The sequence below is a fragment of the Orycteropus afer genome, unplaced genomic scaffold, assembly GCF_000298275.1.
Source record: "Orycteropus afer afer isolate SDZICR_OR568_19922 unplaced genomic scaffold, OryAfe1.0 scaffold00462, whole genome shotgun sequence".
In the NCBI taxonomy this organism is placed as follows: Eukaryota; Metazoa; Chordata; class Mammalia; order Tubulidentata; family Orycteropodidae; genus Orycteropus; species Orycteropus afer.
Window position 1 is genome coordinate 864,462 of NW_006922049.1, and position 21,518 is coordinate 885,979.

The 21,518-nt window shown below is 44.1% G+C and overlaps 1 protein-coding gene across 1 annotated transcript in view; it reads right to left on the reverse strand.

Annotated features, from left to right (window-relative positions):
* Positions 1-8,266: 8,266 nt before the first annotated feature.
* The window catches only part of WNT2 (Wnt family member 2), a 70,830-nt gene continuing 57,578 nt past the window's right edge, over positions 8,267-21,518 (reverse strand). Inside the window, exon 5 of the mRNA XM_007954506.1 lies at positions 8,267-8,496. Coding sequence (XP_007952697.1) covers positions 8,267-8,496 — 230 coding nt within the window. The remainder of the gene's footprint in view (positions 8,497-21,518) is intronic.

Here is a 21,518-nt window from a genome sequence, read left to right on the forward strand (position 1 = left end):
CACAGGGTCAGTCACTACTCGGAAATTACAAAATCAAGTTAGGAGTCCAAAAATAGTCTAAATGTTACATTGATCATGTTGATCAGATTTTAATCATGCTAACCCACCAGCCACTCCTCGGAAGGAAGGTTGGGCAGTCCTACTTCCATAGTGATACTGCCTTGGAAACCCAAGGAGGGGTCGCTATGAGTCGGGGCCAACTCGACGGCACATAACAACAACAACAACATTATCTGGAAGTGGGTAACAGCATGAAGGGACAGATGAAGAGCTATTTGTTCATCCAGGGGTTCTTGTCTGATCCAGACTTCTTTGGGCAGCATAAACTATAAGCTCAGTGGGGCCCAAGAAAAATCCAACTAAAAGAAGACAGCATTCTGACTCCTTTGGGAAGCCAGCTGTCATCTGTCCCAAGTTCTCCAGTCAGCTGAGAGAATAACATCATCCTCTTGTCTTGTCTATCCTCATGGCTTGTTTCCATCTACACACTTTGTTGGCCCATGTATGGAGTTCTGGGTGGTACGAACAGTTAAGCACTCGATGATTAATTAAAAGGTTGGCAGTTTGAAATCGCCCAGAGGCACCTTGAAAGACAGGCCTGGAGATCTCCTTCTGAAAGATTACAGCCTTGAAAACTCTATGGAGTATAGTTCCACTGCAACATAGGGGTTGCCAGGAGTCAGAATCAACTCAATGGCAGCTGGTGGGTTTGTCTCTTTTTGGACACCATGTTGATTCCTTCACTTTGATAAAATACCACCCACACAAGACTGGTTTTCTGAGGTAAGGGCAACTGGCAATGGGGGTGAGGAGTTTCAGTGAACACAGTATATCAAAAGACCTGCAAATAACACATATCTAATTTTGAAATCTTAAGGTGAAGCCAACCACTGGAAATTCTCACTTTCTACCCTTGAATCTCAAGTAGCTCTGGTGGTGCAGTGCGTTAAGGCATCTGATTGCTAACCAGAAGGTTGGCAGTTCAAACCCATCAGCTGCTCTGTGGAAGGAAGATGGGACAATCTACTTCCATAAAGATTTACCACCTTGGAAACCCAATGGGGGTTATGAGTTGGAATCAACTGGATGGCAGTGGCTTTTGCATACCCTTGCATCTCAAGCTTTCTCCATGTTGCAGAGCCCTTCTTTATAGTTGAGAGCTCTGGTGGCATAGTGCCTAAGGCATGTGACTGCTAACCAGAAGGCTGGAGGTTCAAACCCACCAGCTACTCCTCGGAAGGAAGACTGGGCAATCTACTTCCATAGAGATACTGCCTCGGAAACTCAAGGAGGGTTGGCTATGAGTTGGATTCCCCTCTGGTTGTCCTAAAGGAGCCCTGGTGGCAAAATGGTTAAGCACTTGGCTGCTGAAAGGTTGGTAGTTCAAACACACTCAGCTGCTCCATGGGATAAAGACCTGGAGCTCTGCCTCCGGAAGGTCACAGTCATGAGAACCCTACAGAGCACAGTTCTGTAAAACACACGAGATTACCATGAGTTAAAACCAAGTCAAAGGTGATAGGTTTGGCTTTTGGTTTAGAGACACATTCTGGTTGTCACAGGTGGGACAGTATGGTGCTACTGGGGTTTTAGTGGGTAGAGACCAGGGATCTGCTAAACAGCCTACAGTGCATAAGACAGCCTCCCACTCCCACCCACACACAAATACCAAGAGCTATCTGGCCCAAAATGTTAAGGGTGCCAAAATTTAGAAACCCAAGAGAGTTAGAAGATAGGAAAATTTCATCGATAATTTCTGGGCAAAAACTTTGGGGAAATGCCCTTTGGAAAACAGGAACACATGCATGAACCACCACTGCTTTTTTGATCATCCAAGTAGGTGTGGGAGTTCCTGGAAAGAATGATAGAATCCCAGAGGTGCTTGAAGAACAGGCAGACTGCCTTGCTTAGGTCACTCCTAAACTGTATTTAATTAGGGATCAGAAAATGTGGAGAGTTGCTTTCCATTTTCTGAGCTCTCACTGCTTTCATACAGGTAGCACACGTACACGGGATGCACAAATCTTAGTAACAGAGGCAAAAGGCTTCTAATCAAGCTGAGAAGAGTACATTTCAGCCAAGAGCAAGCACGTCCATGGGAAACAATAGTTCAGAGAAGTCAACGTGGGCAGATCCAGCTGTTGTGGAGAGGCTCTGAACTTATGAAAGCATTCCAGTGGCCCTGATGGCACAGTGGCTAAAGCACATGGCTCTTAATTGGAAGCTTGGCCTTTGAAACCACTAGCCCCTCTGTGGGTGAAAGCTGTGGTAGTTTGCTGCCTTAAAGGTTACATTCGGAAAACCTATGGGGCAGTTCTCTTCTATCCTATAGGGTTGGTATGAATCAAGATTGACTCAGTGGCAGTGGACTTTTGGCCAAAGCATTCTGGAATGGAGAAGAGGCAGGCAAGCACTTAGGTGGTACCACAAGGAAACCAAAAATCCAAATCCAAACTCACTACCGTTGAGTCCATTCGACTCATAGCAACCCCTCCTTGGGGGTTGTTGTCGTTATTGTATCACTCTGAAGTAGATTGCCCAACCTTCCTTCCAAGGAGTGGCTGGTGGGTTTGAACCACCAGCCTTCTGGTTAGCAGTCAAATGCCTTAGGCACTAACAGAGTGAAAATCTGGACTAATTTTTCAATCCTAAAGATGGTTTTACCTATTAACTCACAAGACCAGGTATCAGTAAGATCAAATGCCTTCCCTGAAAATCTGTACAAACTTGAAAGATGCTTCTTGATCAAGTTGTATGAAGAGCGGTCCTGAGAAAAGACAGGGGGATAGATCCCATAACCTGCAGGGATTTCTTTTCACCACAGGGTTTGGCAAGACTGTTGGAAGTTTAACAAAACAAAGTTAACACTGAAAACTTTATTGTGTTTTGATTTCACAGAAACTGCAGACTTGTCAATAACAATAGTTCTTTGTAACAATCTTCGTGACATTTTTATTAGCTTGTGGAAGCGGGAGGTGTGGCTAACAGGAATTCATGTGAATATCAGAAGGAAAAAAAAAAAAAAAAAAAAAAAAAAAAAAAAAAAAAAAAAAAAAAACAACCTAAAGCTGGAACAACCATGATTTAAAAAAATAATAATCATGTTGGACTTTAGAAACCACCTGTCCCCTGGCTGATCCACAGAAGAATGGAATGAACATTCTCATGGATGGATGAGTGAACATTTACTCTGCTCGGGGAAGGAAAGGTCACAATACGCATGCCTCAGCTGTCAGTCCCCACTCACAGGCTGCTTTTCAGCAGCTCAGCACAGACCTGCCAGAACCTGTTTACCAGACTTGGAACTGGTGACATTTGTTTGTTAAGAGTATTGTTCTTACTCTTAAACATAAAGAAACCCAGGTGAAAGTACAGTAAGTAGACAGAAAAGCTAAACTCTGGTCCATTGAACTCCACTCTGAGCCTTTATTTTGAGAGTGGGCAAGAGAAGAAGGGAGAGGAAAGCTCTTCAGGTGAGTGACACCACCAGCCTGGCCAGTCTTCAATAGGTGAGAAGTAATAACAGGATCCCTCCTGCTATTGCTGGCAGGCCCTGCACGTGCCCAGTCAGGCCAGCTGCTTCAGGTCCCCGAGAGTCCCTATGAGATTCCTGGTGGATCCTGGCATGTGCCCTCAGTCGATTTGACTCACAGCAGCCCACGTGACAGTGTAGAGCTGTAATCATTATGGGAGGAGACGGCCACGTTTTTATCCCATGGAGTGGCTGTGTGGCTTGAATCAACCCACCTTTTGGTTAACAGCTGAGCACTTAACCATTGGGCCATCAGGGCTCCTTCTATATGATTCCTTAATAAATTAATAGGGCCCAGAAAGGCCACTGTGAAACTGGATTTTCTGTCTTTAAATCAACATTCTCTGAAAAAGAAATGTGATGTCTGAATTTTCTAAAGCTTTGTAACAATCTGAATAAAAGGGTTAGTAATCAAATAAGGCTCTGACAATTTCCAAACACCTCCTGAAATGACTTGGCAGCCCTGAGCAGGGCTGGGTGCTTCATGTCGCTGAGGAAGTAGGTGCTGGCGGAGGGGGTAGGGGCAGAAGCAGCAGGAGGAAGGGTGCGGGTTACCATCAGGACCTGGGAAAGCCACTCCCACCATCTCCAAGAGTGGCCAGTCAACTGGCAACAACTACCCCTCTCCTCCCTCTCACCTGCTCCCCCCCCCCCCGCCAGCATCTGGTCTGAACCAGACTAAACTGCTATGTGAGAGATCCTTCCCAGATGTTCACTGCAATCTGGTGACAATCGTAACAGGGACTGCAGTCAGTGGTTCTGGGTTGTCCCATACCTCTCCCAGTTCTTCCTTAAGCCTCTGGGGCTCAATAACATGTCCAAGGTCCCACCCTGAGGGACAGAGCCAGAGTTAAGTGTGATCATGGCACTGGGGGCTTTTGTGTCTGAGCTGAAGCCATTTGAGGGGATAAACTGGTCTCTTAAGTACGGCACTGCCTCTTTCAGGTCATGAGGGAGCATCAGGGATGCTCTCACTGAAAGGCACCTTTACATGTTCAGAGAATACTGTCAGTATCACAAACTGATTTGGGGAGGCAAATCTGCTCAAGAGACAGCTCATACGTAGGCCAAGTGTCTGAGTCACGTGCAGATTTTATCTTTATTGCAGAAAACTCCAGTGAACTGGTCAAGATCTCTTATTGTGTTGGAACTCTTTCAGGTACTGCAGAAAATCATCTTCTTGGGTCTAGGAAACTTCTATTTTTAATACGATATTTATTGGGAGAGAATTTGTAAGGGGGTTTGATCTGAATGAATTTCCTCATTATTTTGTTGTGGGTAATTTGTGCTACACAGCCCCTTAAAAGCCTCAGCTATCAGAATCATGGAATACCAATGGCATGGAATGCCATTTCAGCCAAGTGCAAGCCCTTCCATGGAAAATAATAGTGACCGCCTACCAAGCACTCAAGGAGCTCTGGTGGTGCAGTGCCTAAGGCATCTGACTGCTAACCAGAAGGCTGGCAGTTCAAACCCACTAGCCACTCTGCGGAAGGAAGATGGGGCAATCTACTTCCATAAAGAGTTATCACCTTGGAAACCCAAAGGGGTTCGCTATGAGTTGGAATCAACTTAATGGCAGTGGGTTTTGGTTTTTTGGTACCAAGCACTAAGGAGAGCGTAGGTGGTGCAAATGGTGAAGTGCTGGACTACCAGCCAAAAGGTTAGCAGTTTGAACCCGGAGGCACCTCAGAAGACAGACCTGATGATCTACTTCTGAAAGGTCACAGCCTTGTAAATCCTACAGTGACTTTCTACTCTGCAGCACAGTCACCATGAGCCAGAATCTACTCGATGGTAACTAATAACAAGTCATCAAGCCCTAAAGAGAATGAACTGGAAGTGATCTTCATCTGTATTTTTAACATTTATCAACTAATGGAGACTGCCTCCTTTATATGAAAGGACATAAAAACAATTCTCTCTCTTCAGGACCCACTACCACTTGAGATGGTCCCACAGTCACTCTTATACATTTGGACAATTCATGCAGTGCACTTCATGGATATGCCTTTTCTCCTTGCTCCTGGTATCTTTCAGCATAAAAAGAAAGGTCTAACCATCCAAGGAGTAAAAACAAGTAACAATGAACATGTCCACTGGATGCTAAAATTATTTAGAATCTTCTGGGTTAATTCTGAGAGAAAGAAGTTTCACTTAATAGATAAAGTGCTAAAGTTTAGGGTGTGGTCCTATTTGTGATGGAGCTTTGGACTAATGGCTGGTATTTTTACAGATTCCTGCACCTCTCTTAAGGAGCTCTGGTGGTGTAGTGCATAAGGCATTTCACTGCTAACCAGAAGGTTGGTAGTTCAAACCTACCAGCCACTTGTGGAAGAAAAATGGGGCAATCTACTTCCATAAAGGTTTACTGCCTCAGAAACTTAAATGGGGTCACTATGAGTTGGAATCAACACTATGGCAGTGAATTTGATTTTTTTTTTTTTTGGCACCTCTTTTGGTCTGTTTCTCCAGATACAAACTGAGGGGAATTGAGATGTCCTTGAAGATCCTTTCCAGTTCTAAATGTACCCATAGATTTATGAGTTAGGAGACTGATGGCTTTGGGACTCCTGTGGACATCTGTCACCCTCTCATGGGGAAGTGTATTTATACTGATGTAACGGAGGGGTCTCTGGGTAGTGCAAATGATTCACCTGCTCTGCTGACTGAGAGGCTGAGGGTTTGAGTTCACGCAAAGATGCCTTAGAAGAAAAGGCTGATGATCTGCTTCAGACAAATGTGCCATTAAAAGCCCAGTGGAGCACAGTTCTACTCTGACTCACATGGGTCACCATGAGTCTCAAGTGACTCGATGGCAACTGGTTTTTCAGTGTAACGAGGAAGTGACCAGCCGCCTACTTGCCCAGACTTCCCACAGGGCCCACACTGAGCTCAGAGCAGCTGCTGCCTTGCTCCATCGTCACACACAAACACAGACACACACACACACACCCCACCCCCTCTGGGTCCATATAATAAAAAGAGGAAAGAGCACTTTGGAAAAATTAGTCAACAAATTTTGGGGTTTGGGAGTGAGGGCAAGAATATGAATTCTGGCATTTTTAAGAGAGCTAGGCAGCAAGTGTCAATCATAACAAAATACTCTGGTAGGTTGTTTTTCATGAACCTTAGTCTAAACAACCCACTGCAAATCAAGGGTAGAGAAATTGAAGCTAAAGTGTTAAAGAATGGACAAGGATCAATCATTTGGCACCAGATACATATAATGAAATATACTTTTAACTGATGTAGTTCTGTGAAGAGTACATCACTAGAATAAGGACTTAATGACAGAAAGTGGTGAGGAGAAGTAGCTTCATGCATTTCACCATTTAACATAAAAAATGGGGCAGGCAGCCTTTCCATTTACCCTGGATGTCATCTTTTGGCCCATGGCAGAAGGTGACCACTATTTGCATAATGATGTTCCCATAATTGCAGTTGGGTTCCTTAAATATAGTCTATAAGCAAAGATTGTTTGCAATATAATACACTGGGGCTACCAACTTTCTAAGTAAGGCTGTGTGCCATTTGCTTTAGGCTACAGTATCACATCATCTTGTAAGCATCAAATGAACACAATTAAATGTGACAGGTCTTTAAATGTGCTTGCAGGGTGATGGGTACTGGTTGATGGTCCTCAGCTACGTGGCTCACTTCTCTTAGGCATCTGCTTATGGTAAAGTCTGTCCCAGGCATGACTTAGCTCTGGAAACCTCTCTGTCAGCATTTTAGATCCCTCTTCTTGTCATCCTGAAAGATTTCATTCTCAGAGCTGTTTCAGTTACAGAATCCCATGGGTCAACATGCATAACACCAAATAGGAATTTCATTTCCCCCTTTTTTTCCTTAGCGGCACAGACACATTTCTGATATTCCACTCACTATGTTATCTTCCTCCATATTTACCCAATAGTTACAGAATACTGCCAGCTCAGTTGTCTTTTTAATTCATACCAGATCCAAGTGAGAAGAAGTCTCATTCCCTACAGGTTCTTTGTATCAAAGAGACAAGAATTCAAAGCAATCATCTTCCAAGGGCTTTGCTATTGCAAAGATTCAAAATGCTACTATACCAAGGGACATATAATCCCACCTTGTTACATCAGATTTTAAGGTGGCAATAAATGCCTTGAAAAATATGCACTTTAAACCTAAAGTTTATTGAAAGACATCTTTCTCCAGGCTATTACCAAATAACCCTGGGGGTGGTGGACAGGACATTCACCTGACCAGACAAAAGCTTCACTTCATTTTTTTTTTTTTCAAGAATCAATGTTAATTCGGTGGGAGTTGATTCTGCTTTCTTTACTTTGTTTCCCAGAGAAAAGTATGAGATTTCTTAACTGTGAGAATGTGTTGGAAGGCAGAGAGAAAGTTCCTTTGAGAAATACTTCTCCTCCCCTGGCCAACTGTTCTAGAAAGAGTGAAGTCTAGGTGGGTGGAGAAAGTCATCTGGGTCTACCATCCTTCCCTCTAACAGCCTCTCATGTTCTCCACCAGGAAAAGGTGTGACCCTAAAATGCTGGAAGATGGATAGAATAGGGTATGCCTTATAGTATGTGTGTGGCTCTGGGTCTTGGGCCCCCAGGGAGAGAAAAGGGGCTTCTGTTGAGACAAAGGCCACATGCCTTAGGAAATACACCCCGGAAGAGAATCCAAAGGTCCTGTGTCCTTGCAGATCCAACGGCATCCTGTCAGGAGGGAGGGCAGATAGTGACCTCTGCTGGGTCATGTGGAAGCCGCCCAGTCAGCACTCTTGGGGGCCTTGCACGTGTGCACATCCAGAGCCTCCAGGCAGTCCTGACAGCGCACGGCGCAGCACCAGTGGAACTTACACTCGCACTTGGTCATCCGGGTGACGCGGGAGGTGTCATAGCCTCTCCCACAGCACATGACTTCGCAGCTGTCCATGCCTCGGGAGGTGAGGTTGCACACTCGGCCTGCTGTACCTGGGGAGCCTGGAAGACAAGCCAGGGAGGTGTCACTGAGAAGGTCTAGGTGGGTACACTATGCCTGGGGAGGAGAAGAGCCATGAGTCCACCCTCCAGACAGGGCTCTGGGCCCTCCTACCACAGCCCGGAGTTGTCACCCCCATTCCACGGGCCTATGCAGTGTGTGTCACCCTCTACCAGCCACAGTGAAATTAGTGGTGTTGAGAGGCCAAGTCCATGAAGGATAGATAGGAAACTCTGAATTCACTTGTCAACCTGAGTCTAGCTCTCCCACTTCTGACTTTGCATAAACTCTAGGTTGCCTTTTTCTAGCCTAGGATTCATAGATCCAGGGCCTGACACACTGAATAAGCAGTGCCAGATTGGAACATATCTCTCTCCCCACCTCAAACCATATTAGGAGCAATGGCAAAGGTTACCTCTCTCTGAATCTGTCCAGGTAAGGAACCCATGAAAGGAGGGAAGTCTATCTCCTCAGACCTAATTACAATGGTTTATCAGGTGGAAAGTAGGACTCTGGTTGCTGAAGGGGAGGAGTGGGTATCATTCCTGTGAGGCCTGGAGAAGGAAGAAAAGCCCAGCGTGGTTCACCAGATAACTGTCTCTCTTCCCTGCTGAAGTCTAGTGGGTCAAAGAGATGTGTGTGAGGCACTCACTGGGATCCAGGATTCTAGGCCTTCAGTGAACAAAACTAGCATTGAAAACATGTTTAGTTAGTAATTACCAACGGAACATCTTCTTCGTTAATTGGGATGATATTTGCTAAATGTTGTTGTTATGTGCCGTCTAGTGAGACCCAACTCATAGCGACCCCTCCTTGGGTTTCCGAGGCGATACCACTATGGAAGTAGATTGCCCAACCTTCCTTCCGAGGAGTGGCTGGTAGGTTTGAAACGCCAGCCTTCTGGTTAGCAGTCAAGTGCCTTAGGCACTACACTACCAGAGTTTGCTAAATGGCAATCCATATTTATGATTTGTTTGTGAAAAAGAATCTCAAAGATAGGAAACCTTGAAGACAAAGAGAAGTGCATAAGAGGTACAGACAACAAGGATAAACACTTTTACATACACAATACTACATCATCAGTAATAAGAAAAAACATTAATCTCTGCATGGATACATAGATAAACACACTAAATGATCAGGTATGTCTAGGCAAAAGGGAATATGTAAGTTTGGCAGATGATATTTCTACATACATATTTGTATGTGCTATAATAATGTCCATATATATAATAGAGCTGATAGAGAAAACTTATAATAACTTCTTGGCTATAGCCAAACACCCTGAGGAAGTGTTACTGCGCCCATGGTTATGGGGGACTCAAGCTCAACTGGCATAACATATTACACAAAAACACTATGCTACATCCTACTTTAGTGAGTAGCGACTAGGGTCTTAAAAGCTTGCAAGCGGCCATCTAAGATGCAACAATTGGTCTCTCCTTGGCTGGCGCAAAGAAGAATGACGGAAACCAAAGACTCATGGAAACAATCAAAGACTCATGGAAACAATCAGTCCAAGGGACCATGCAAACCTCAGCCTATATAACCATGAGACCAGAAGAATGTAGATGGTGCCCAGCTACCACTGTCAACCGTTCGGAGGGGGACCAGTGCAGGAGATCCTGGATAGAGTGGGAGAAAAATGTGGAACAAAACTCAAAACCATAAAAATGACCAGGCTTACTGGTGTGATAGAGACCAGTGAAATCCCCAAGACTATGGCTCCTACTCGAGTGGGAGCTCTGGTGGCATAGTGCCTAAGGCATGTGACTGCTAACCAGAAGGCTGGCAGTTCAAATCCACCAGCCACTCTTCGGAAGGAAGGTTGGGCAATCTACTTCCATAGTGATACTGCCTCGGAAACCCAAAGATGGGTCGCTATGAGTTGGATCCAACCTGACGGCAGCGGGTTTTTTTTTATGGCCCCCTACTCATCCTTTGGCTTGGAAATGAACTCACTCCTGTGGCTTCCAGGCAAATAACAGCCAGGAATACAGGGTTAATGTTTATGTCAGGTAGGCACACTCCTTAAAACAATCAACCATGGGAGATCAGAAGGGTAGTATTTGCACAGGGAGCTATCTCAGGGGGTAGGAATGCATAGGAAAGAAGGACACAGGGAAAAGGTAACCACAGAGAGGAAGTGGGAAGAGAGCTGTTACACTGTGGGGATTACAATCAATGTCATGAAATAAAATACGTATGAACTGTTGAATGCAAAATAAATTTGCTCTGTAAACTTTCACCCAAATCACAATAAATAAAAATAACACTAAAAAACAAACAAACAAACAAAAGACGGGAAGCCTCTTATTTTGGCTTGAGAAGACCCAGAAATCTTTCACAAGATCATTTGCAGGAAACAGGCCCTAGTGGACATTTTTGAGCAGTTTGCTCAGCTTACGACTCCTTTAACTTTTCCTTTCTCCACAGAGATGGGCTCCTGTCAGTCATGCTGTCCAACATTATCTGGTTCCACTGGCCACAGATTACTGGGCTAGGGGTGAGCACCTGACCCAAGCTGGGCCAATCAGGTAGACTTCCCTGAGAATCTGTATTTTTGACAGAGACAGTCAGTCTCTCGATGTTTAAACTCCATAACCACTGGCAGCCATGCACCATGAAGAGGTCTGCCAACTAGAAGAAGTCCGCAAAGAAGCAGGAACGAATCAGATGTACAGAGACAGAGGAGATAAGACATGGAAAGAGAATGCTGTCCAGGACCTGCACTGTTTTCCGGCTCTGCTTCCATTTCTCCCTGAGGCCCAGCTGCATTCTAACCTTTGGGGTCTTAGAGATCCTTTATCCTTATAGTAAACTCCCTCTCCCTTAGCTTAAGTTGCTCATTTCTATTATTTGCAATCAATATCCTAAATAACTCATAAACCTAGAGAAGCTAAACACTTTATTAAAAAAAAAAAACTAAACTTCTCCATGATTAAAAACAAACAAACAAACCAGTGACTTAATTTTCAGTTCCTTCATCATTTAACTAGAAGTTTCTTCTTCCTAAGTCCTGCAGTGCTTCGTGGCTTTTCACACTGTTGATCACACTCTCCACTGGTTAGAATTATCTATCTAAGTGTTGTGTTACCCCTGTCTTACAAGTGACCAGGGAAGCAGCAGGGTGCAAAGAAGGCATGAGGTCAAAAAGAAGAGAGGGCTGGGCCGAACTTGCTCTTTGTGATGAGGCCACAGCAGGAAGGCAGGCAGGGGAATTTCACAGGGACAGGAAGGATGGCAAAGGTCTGGAGTCAGGGTGGAGGGTGGGTCAGCCAGGGAAGGCCGTGAGCCTAGTATGCTGAAGAAGCAAAAGGTCAGAATAGGCAGCAGTTGGGACCGGATTCAGGGTAATCAGGACAGTCCTTAAAATGACTGATAACACAGAAAGTACTCACTGCCAGATGCTGCCTCTTAATAGCACTCTCATTATTTCATACAGTAAACATTCATTAAGGAGCCCTCGTAGTGCAATGGGTAAATGCTTGGCTGCTAACCAAACGTTGATGGTTCAAACTGACCCAGCAGCTCTGAAGAAGAAAAGACTTGGTGATTTGTTCCCATAAAGATTACAGTCTAGGAAACCCTAGGGGGCAGTTCTATTCTGTCACATGGGGTCCCTTTGGGTCAAACTTGACTCGACAGCACATAACAACAAATAATTTTTTAATACAAACACATGTAAGACACTGCTGGCTGCTTGGAGTTTTGAGGGAGCTAAAGGTAACTTGGATGCAGTTCCTATTCTTGGGGAACTCATAGTAATAAAGAAATAAATGCATAAACAGATACTGTTTTCCTTTTCTGAACTATTATGACCTCTAGTAGAGTTAGAAAGCACCATGCAAAGTTTGTCCACCGTGCTGAACAAAGCTCAAAGACAGCAGAGTGAGATTATTTAGAGCTTGGATAAATTATGGTTCAAATCCTAGCTATGCCAAGAATCAAGTGTGTGACCTTGGGCAAGTTATGTAATCTTGCTAAGCTTCAGTTTCCTCTTATGCAAAATTGGGATAAAAACAGTTCCTTCCTCATAGGGCTGAAGAGGAGGGAATAAGATAATGCATGAGAGTGTCTGGCAGAATTAGTGCTCAGTAAAGGTTAATCTTCATTCATTCCCTTGGCAAGCGCTTACAGAGTGCTAGGCATAGCCTTGGGAGTTTGGATATATCAGTGAACAAAACAAAAATTCTGCCCTGAGCTACTGTTCAACAAGGACTGAGCTGAGCATATTATGATTATGACATTTTTTGGTATCATTAGTAGTAGTAGCATGTAGGACTAAAAAAGGAGCCACTAACTTTACATGTGGCATTTGAAATAAAACTTAATGGATAAGTAAGAGATTTTGAGGGGGAGGATAGGGTGAAAAGCATCCCAGGCAAGAGAACTTCATACAGGAAGTCAGAGAGTAAGTTAACAAAAAAACTATGCAGATTTGATGTGGATGAGGCAGGCACAGGGTATGTGTAGGCAAAAAACATGAAACAGGAGGCTGGAGCACCATTTTCAAGGGTCTTTTATGCCCTGCTACAGTTTGGATTTCATTCCATGGTGGGTGATGAGCCATTCCAGATTTTAACCTAAGAAAAATAAGACCAGGCCCATGTACACATGCGGATGATAAGCCTGGGAGAGCGCATTGGGACAGCCCAGGCAAGAGGTGGTTAATGGAGTCAGAAGTGGGACAAATAAATGGACGGTAAAAGAGGGAGAATCATAGACAGTGACTCATTAAATTAGGGGGTGGGTGGGTGGCGTCAAGTAAGGAAAGCCAGAAAAACGTTCATTTGGATCAACAATAAGGAGGTAATTGGTGACCTTGATGATGACAGTGGTTTTGGTGGAATGGCATGGATGGATGCAGTAGACTGGAGAATTGATGGGAGAGGACGTGGAGAGGACAGTGAGTTTAGGCAATGTTTTAAAGAAGTCTGGTAATGAAGCAGAAGACAGAGAGTGCAGCTTCGAGTCAGGAGGCCCAAGATGGGACTTCAAGGTTGTTTTAGGCCATGGAGTTTATCAGTGGCTTGTTGTGGAGCAACGGATGAGAGACAATTCTACAGGTTTCCATTTACACAAAGTTCGAAATTGGGAGAAAGAAATCAGTGCTATCAGAAGGCAGGGTAGTGATCTCTCCTGGGGGGTAGTGAAACAAGATACGAGGGGGGGCTTCTAGAATATTGGTACTCTTCAGATTCTTCATCAGGACACAGGTTACATGAGTGCATTTAGTTAGAAAAAATTCATTGAGCTGTATACATGTGTATACACTTAAATTTTCAATAACTAGTTAAGAAGGAGAACGTGGCTGACATGGGTGAAAAGCCAGGAAACAAGCAAGGCTCTTCAACATTCGAGGAGCAGAAAGGTATTTGACATGGCTGTAATATATCCTTCAACAGGGAGAATGGCAAGAAATAAGGCTGAAGAGATAGGTAGAAACCTCACTGTGAAAGACCTTTAATAATAAGTCAAATGGGTTAAAGTTTAACTTAAAGGCAACAGAATGCTACTGGGGGTTCACATGACTTGATTTGTGTTGTAAAGCGTGACTAGGATTCATGTGCAGTCACAGTGATGGCAAGGAGACAAGGTGGACACACTTATAACACTCTGTTGAGACAAGACGGCAGCCTGGACTCAGACAGTGGGTATGGGAGTGAGGAGAGGACATGCATTTGAGAAAAGTTTGGGAGGTAGGACGGGAAGGGCATGGGGATTGCATAGATGGGTGAGAGGATGAGAAGAGTCAAGATGGTCTTCTAGGTTTGTGGCTTGAACAACTGGGTTTCTGTTGGTGACGTTTCCTGAGGTGGGGAACACCTGGAGAAGGGCAGGCTTTGAGAAAAAACAATGAGTTTATGTTCAGAATGTTGAGTTTGCTGTGACTAAGGGTCAATCAAGTAGAAATTTTGACTGAAAATAACCTCTGCGCCTGAGGAGAGAGGGCAGAAAGAGACACAGATTAGAAAGTTTGTACCAAGGAGGTAACGAAGCCATGGATACGAATGGGACCCCTAGCAAGTATGAAAATGGCTCTAACGTGTCATTCCAGAGTGACTTTGAATTTTCACCTTTTTGTTTTGTTTATAATCCATGCACACCAATAAGCATTCCTCACTTCCATCAATATGTATTTAGCAAAATATGAATACATTAACCATGCAGTTAGAGCTCTTTATCCTCAATTGGGGTTGTGTAATATTGGAGACTCCCTGGGGAGGTGACTGTCTCATGTGTGCCTTTGTACTGTCATTGAACTTGGCCATCTTTTCCCAGTGGTTTGAAGGCTATCAGTGTCTGAGCTAGTGGACTAACTCAGCCCTGAGCAATGGTCATGGGGCTGTTTGTCCCCCAGATGCAGAAAGCTGGACCAGATTCTGAACAGATGAATTCTCAGTGAAATGACCTCAACACCATCAAAACTCTGAGAGGGACAGACATACAGCAATGGCTGCTTGGCAAGGGTTTAACTCAGAAACAGTTTCAGTAAAGGAAACAAAGACTCTGGCATCACAGTATCCCAGAAGTACAGAGCTCAGCTACAAAGTGCTGGAAAAGGCAATTAAGCTGAACATGCTACCTTCCATTGGCTGCCCCAACAGAGCATGATGAAGGCTCAGAAGAAGGAGGATGAGAGGTATTTCAGGGTGACAGCCACTGATGCCACAGGAGCAGTGAAACTGCAGCCTCAAGCAGGTAATGGGCCCTTGGAGGCATCAGGGCCCCAGGGAATGGGTCAACTGAGAGGTGGGGAGATGCTCTCTGAAGTGGGAGGAAGTGAGACCTTGCACAGCAAGGTCTACAAATTGGCCCTGGTGTGGAGTTGGGGCCTAATTAGATCTAAGGATAGACTGTAGGGCGGAAGAGCAGTTTTGACACTTGTTGTCATTGTAGCAGAACACAGAGCCATTTCATCAAAACCCTGAAGAGAGCATTGCCAGGGCACAGAATCTCTATAAAACATGCTGTTATTGCTTCATTTACAGGGATTATAATAAAGATTCATTAAGACAGATCACAGTAGAGCTGTCTTAGGAGACCTCTTGCCAGTATTTCCAAACAATCAGATTGCTACATTACTATTCTTAAAATAAAATCTAAGAATGGCATTTATATGCATGTATCTGTGTTTGTTTAATGACAGAGAACCACCAGTTTCAATGATATGCCCACATTTAGTTCTGAATATTTTCAACATATATTTTTATATATTTTTTTCCAACTTATTAATTAACAGGTCACTCACCCCTGCTTGGATTGCAAGAAACACTGCGGAAATAACCCAGCTACACCTATTAGCGTAACCCCATCAAAGCCAGCCTTCACCTGGTCAAAGTTGCAGAGAACTGAAGTTCATCTATCCATTAGTTGTTTTTTCACTTGTCTCTTCCTCCTCTTTATTCTATTCTTTTTTTTCTTCCTTTCTCTCTATCTTCCTTTTCACTCTTTCTCTTCCTTGCATTCATTGTCGGAGCCAATATTTATGAAGCACTTATGTGGCTGGTGGCATAGTGCCTCAGGCACTTGACTGCTAACCAGAAGGCTGGCAGTTCAAACCCACCAGCCACTCCTCAGAAGGATGATGTGATGGGGTAATCTACTTCTGTAGTGATACCGCCTCAGAAACCCAAGGAGGGGTCACTGTGAGTCAGATATTTTGAAAGGATAAGCACATATTTGGATGCAGATCTGACTCAACGGCAGTGAGTTTTTTTTTTTTTTTTTTTTTCCAATTTCACTACACCATGTGATAGCATCTTTTAAAAAAAGAACTGTGAATGATCAGGTATGACTAGGCAGGGGGAGCGTGCCAATGACTATGCACAGTGGTACAGTGGTGGCAGACGATGTTTCTACATGCGTATTTGTACGTGCTCTAAGAATGCTGGGGGGTATGAGAGCTGACAAGGGCCAAGGTTGTGGTGACTTCTTGGCCTCAGCCAGCTAGCCTGAGGGAGAAGTAGTTAGACCTGTGGGCTTGGGACCATGGCTACAGGGGACATCAAGCTCAACTGGCATAACATACTACACAAAAAACATTCTACATCCTACATCCTACTTTGGTGAGTAGCGACTGGGGTCTTAAAAGCTTGCAAGCAGCCATCTAGATGCAATGATAGGTATCTTCTTGTCCAGAGCTAAGAAGAATTAAAAAAAACAAAGACACATGGAAAAAATTAGTCCAGGTAGACCATGTGATCCTCAGCCTACATGACCATGAGACCAGAAAAACTAGATAGTGCCTGTCTACTACTGTCAACCACTTGGAGGGGAATCAGTACAGGAGATCCTGGATAGAGTGGGAGAACAACGTGGAACAAAACTCAAAATAATAAAAAAAAGACCAGGGTTGCTGGTCTGATAGACCCTGGTAAGACCACTGAGATTATGGCCCCTAGTTACCCTTCAGGTCTGGAACTGAACTCACACTTGTGGCTTCCAGCAAACAACATACAGGCATAGGGGGTGACCATTTACACCAGGTAGATACACTCCTTAGAGTGATCAATCATGGGAGAACAGAAGGGCAGTGTTTGTACAGGAAGATAGCTCTGTGTGTGTGTTGCAGGGGCAGTGCATGGGAAGGAAGGACACAGAAAAGAGGTAACTAAGGGGAGGAGGAGGGAAGAGAGCTGTTACATTATGGGGAATTGCAGTCAATGTCATGAAACAAAATGTGTATGAAATGCTATATGGAAAATGAACTTGCTCTATAAACGTTTACCCAAATCACAACAACAACAACAAAATCTTTGGTAAAGTACATATTGCCAAAAATTCTGCAACCAGTCTCAAATGTACAACTCAATATCTTAATCCTATTTGTCATGCTGTGCAATCCTCATTATCCACTTCCAAAAAAAACTTTATCACCCCAAATATAAACTCCAATACCTCTCCATTCCACCCTTCCCCACCCACTGGTAACCACTGATAAATTTTTATCTCTGTGCATTTCCTGGTCTAGATATAAGTGAAATTAAACAGTATTTATCCTTTTGAGTCTGACTTATTTCACTCAGCACAATGTTTTCTAGGTTCATCCATGTAATGGCATCTCTGTGATACATGTTTTGCATTTGTTGTCTCATTTAATTCTCACAAGCTTATATAGTAGGTACTATTATCATGACCATTTTGGAAATGAGGACACAGAGCGTCAGGAAGTTATGCAACTTGCCCATGATCGTGCACACAACTAGCTGGTGGCCGGGGTTTGAAGCCAGATTAGTCTGACTCCAGAGCTCAAGTTCTTGACCACCATGATGCTCTGCTTCTTGGCATAGAGCTCCACCACAAAGCAAGTTCATTGGAACATTATATGATCAGGGCTCTGCGTCTTCCCTGCTCTCTTCCTTAATTTATCAAATAGAGTTTTCACAAAAGTCCTGACATGTACTATTTTGGAGGGGTATTTTTCCATTGCTGAAGACATTGGAAAAAGCCCTCTGTAAGACAAACCTTCCAATCCAGGAAAGCCAATGCCATCAATTTGTAGCTCAGCAAAAATGGAATTCCTCAGCCTGATTATTCACTTAACTCTCCAGACTTAATTTTAAGATTTTCTGAGCCATTTCTAAAAATCAATTTGATCTTTATAACTTGGTATCTGCACCACATGTGTCTACAGAAGCATGTATGGCTGGCTCCAAAATTACTCCAAAGACGAAATTCCTGAATTTATGAGTAGTGGCCGTATCATTAGAGTCTGTAACATAGATATTTTGAAAGGATAAGCACATATTTGGATGCTTGGCATTTACCATGTTTACTTTAAAACATTCATACTGCTTCTTAGGATAAGTTCTCTCTTCTTGCCCTTTGATTTACACAGTTGACTCAAGAGAGAAGTGACAAACTGAAATCTCATTTCCCTGACCTTCCTTTGCTTTTTGTTTGTGAAGTATGTTCAAGTGTGTTGCCTTCCTGGGCAAAGTTCCCAGCCCCTAGATACATACATAGTGTTGCAGACTCAGACTGAATCAGGCCAGCCCTCTTTTGTCATCTTTTCACCAAATTGTTGTCAGCTCACTTGCCTAAATACAATGTCTGTAAGATCCAAAGATATCTATAAGGTCAGGTGGCATCTATGCTGAGAAGGTACTTGTTTCATCCAGACAGATCTTTCCTTCCCCACAGGTGTTGTCTGCATCCTGACTTGCAGAAAAGTGTACAGATACAGGGGAAGAAGGAAGATGGAGAAGCAGAGTTCCTAAATTGCATCGTTTGGGACCACATAATGTACTTTTAGTGAGGCAATGCTGAGGAAAGTTCTCAGAAGACAGCATCCCATCCCCAGAGCTATAAAATTAATAATGGAGGCAGGGTTCCCAGTGTAAAAACATTTCTGTCTCCACCGACATGCATCTTCCTGACAGCAGAGGAGGAACAGAGGGCTTTCACTAATAGTTCCCAGACCCACACCTCTGGGACCTGGAGGAAGGGCGCGTGCACTCTCTGTCTCTGTGGACAGGCCTGGGTCTTTGGAAATTCCTGCCACTCCGGGCTGACAGAGGCCCATATGTTGACCATTAGGGCATAAAGCAAGATTCACTTAAGCCCGTCATCCAATAGGCTGTTTCTCCTCTGGTTGACTTACACATTGTCATTAATGACACAGATTTATTGAAGGAAGAAAAGAATGTGAAAGAGCAAATGTTAGAGACCGCACATTCATCTACTTGCAAGGCTTACCCTTTCCTCCCATTAAGGACTGCAACACTAAAGCTACTTAGGGAAGACAGTACCTCACTCAGATGATTTTCATAATAATTGGGAAACACTGACTGGCACAGAAAAGCACGTTCCATTAAATGAGCAAATCCTATAACGGAATTAAAGTTGTTAGGGTCAGGCTTTCACAGCTCTCCGTACATGGCACTTCCTAACCTACCGAACCTTGTCTCTCTATCCCACACCTGGACCCTTTAGTGAGGCCGTCTCTTCCCTGTTCATAGACATAACCTTTTGATGTCACCACCATGTATGTTGTTTTCTCATAAAAGTTACTCTCATCTGCACTGGCCTTTCCTCTCACTCCTTTCTGGCTGCATTACAAATGCAGGTTTTAGCAGCTACCTGGCTTGCTCATGGTCTCCGCTGCTTCTGGTGCCATCACAGCCCTAAGCGAGTTACAGTCCTCAGCCCACTCCTCTCAAACCTCTGCTGCCACTTCTCTGCTCAACGGATGCCAGCTTCTGCTTCTCCTGGCCTCTGCTGACACTTCCCCCACCTCCACCTTCTACCAGGCCCAAGGTTTCTATTCCTGGAGTCAATCTCTTCTGATGAATTTCCAATCTCTTATTCCCTGGGCTGATATCTCCACCCTGAGTGGGGGTAGTTCTTCAACAGAGAGCCTCTATGTCCCAGGGAACATGTTCATTGCTCCCCTCAAGAGCAAAGTGTTTGCATTCTCCAACCCAGGAAGCTCCCATGAGCTAGTCTTCCGAGGCTTTTACACTCACTCCTCACTTATCAACATGGTTAGGTTCCAAAGACCAGATTATTACGCAAAAATTGTCATACAGAAATGGAGGATGACTACGTCAGATCACAAAATGGAGGATTACCATATCATTACATAACACCAAATCACTGAGAATCATGGCCAAACATAACCTGACACATAACCGGAACCATCATAGCCAGCATTACCCTTGCCTTACACCTTGGCACATAACAACAAACAACAACAACACCTTGGCATTCGTTATAGGCAGATGTATGTCTTTATGTGCAAAAGAGTCAGAGATTTTTTTACTGCTGTCATAAATGTGAAATGTTGGATAATGAGACAGTCAGAAAGTGAGAAGTAGGTGCATTGGCCTCACCATATAGCCTCCTGAGGCTTAGACAGTATTGGCCCATAGGTGGTCCCTCTTAGTCAGGGCCTCCACTCATTAGCCTCAGATGTGATCCTATTCTCAGAACCAGGACCAAAAGGCCAAATCGTCCACTGAATAGAGGTTCCATATTGGCAAAAGTCTTCCCGTCCTTCAAGATTCATGCCCACTTTAGCATCTTCCATGAGCCCTCCCTGTCTGCTCTGAGCCCAGCTGTCTTCCTTCTGAACCTAAGATGTACTTCATGCAATAGGGGTGGCTTATCACTATATTGAGATGCTCTGAAATGATTTCTCATGTGTCTGCATCTTGTTTCCCCTACACGAAGGACACAATTCATTCTTTAAATACTACAGAGTGCCCAGATGTTCAACATGTTGTTGTTGTTACGTGCCGTCGAGTCGTTTCCGACTCATAGCGACCCCATGCACAGCAGAACGAAACACTGCCTGATCCTGCGCCAGCCCCACAACCTGCTATACTTGAGCCCATCATCACAGCCACCGTGTCAATCCATCTCGTTGAAGGCCTCCCCCTCTTTCGTCGACCCTCCACCCTACCAAGCATGACATCCTTCTCCAGGGAATGGTCCCTTCTGACAACATGACCAAAATAGGTGAGATGAAGTCTGGCCATTCTTGCTTCCAAGGAGCATTCTGGCTGCACTTCCTCCAGGACAGATCTGTTAGTTCTTTTAGCAGTCCACGGTACTTTCAGCATTCTCCGCCAGCACCACAACTCAAAAGCATCAACTCTTCTTCGGTCTTCCTTATTCATTGTCCAGCTCTCACATGCATACCAGGCGATTGGAAATATCATGGCTTGTGTCAGGCACACCTTAGTCCTCAAGGAGATATCCTTGCTCCTCAGCACTTGATACAGTTCCTTTGCAGTTGACTTTCCCAATGCTACACGTCGTCTAATGTCCTGACTGCTGCTACTGTTGGCACCGATTGTAGAACCAAGCAACGTGAATTCTTTGACAACCTCAATCTTCTCTCCATTTATCGTGATGCTGCTCATTGGTCCAGTTGTGAGGATTTTTGTTTTCTTTATATTGAGACATAATCCATACTGCAGACTGTATTCTTCAACATATACTTGTTTATTTGTTAAATATTAAATTTAAAATAACTTATTAAAATTAAGATAAGCCTTCCCCTTGCCAAGGG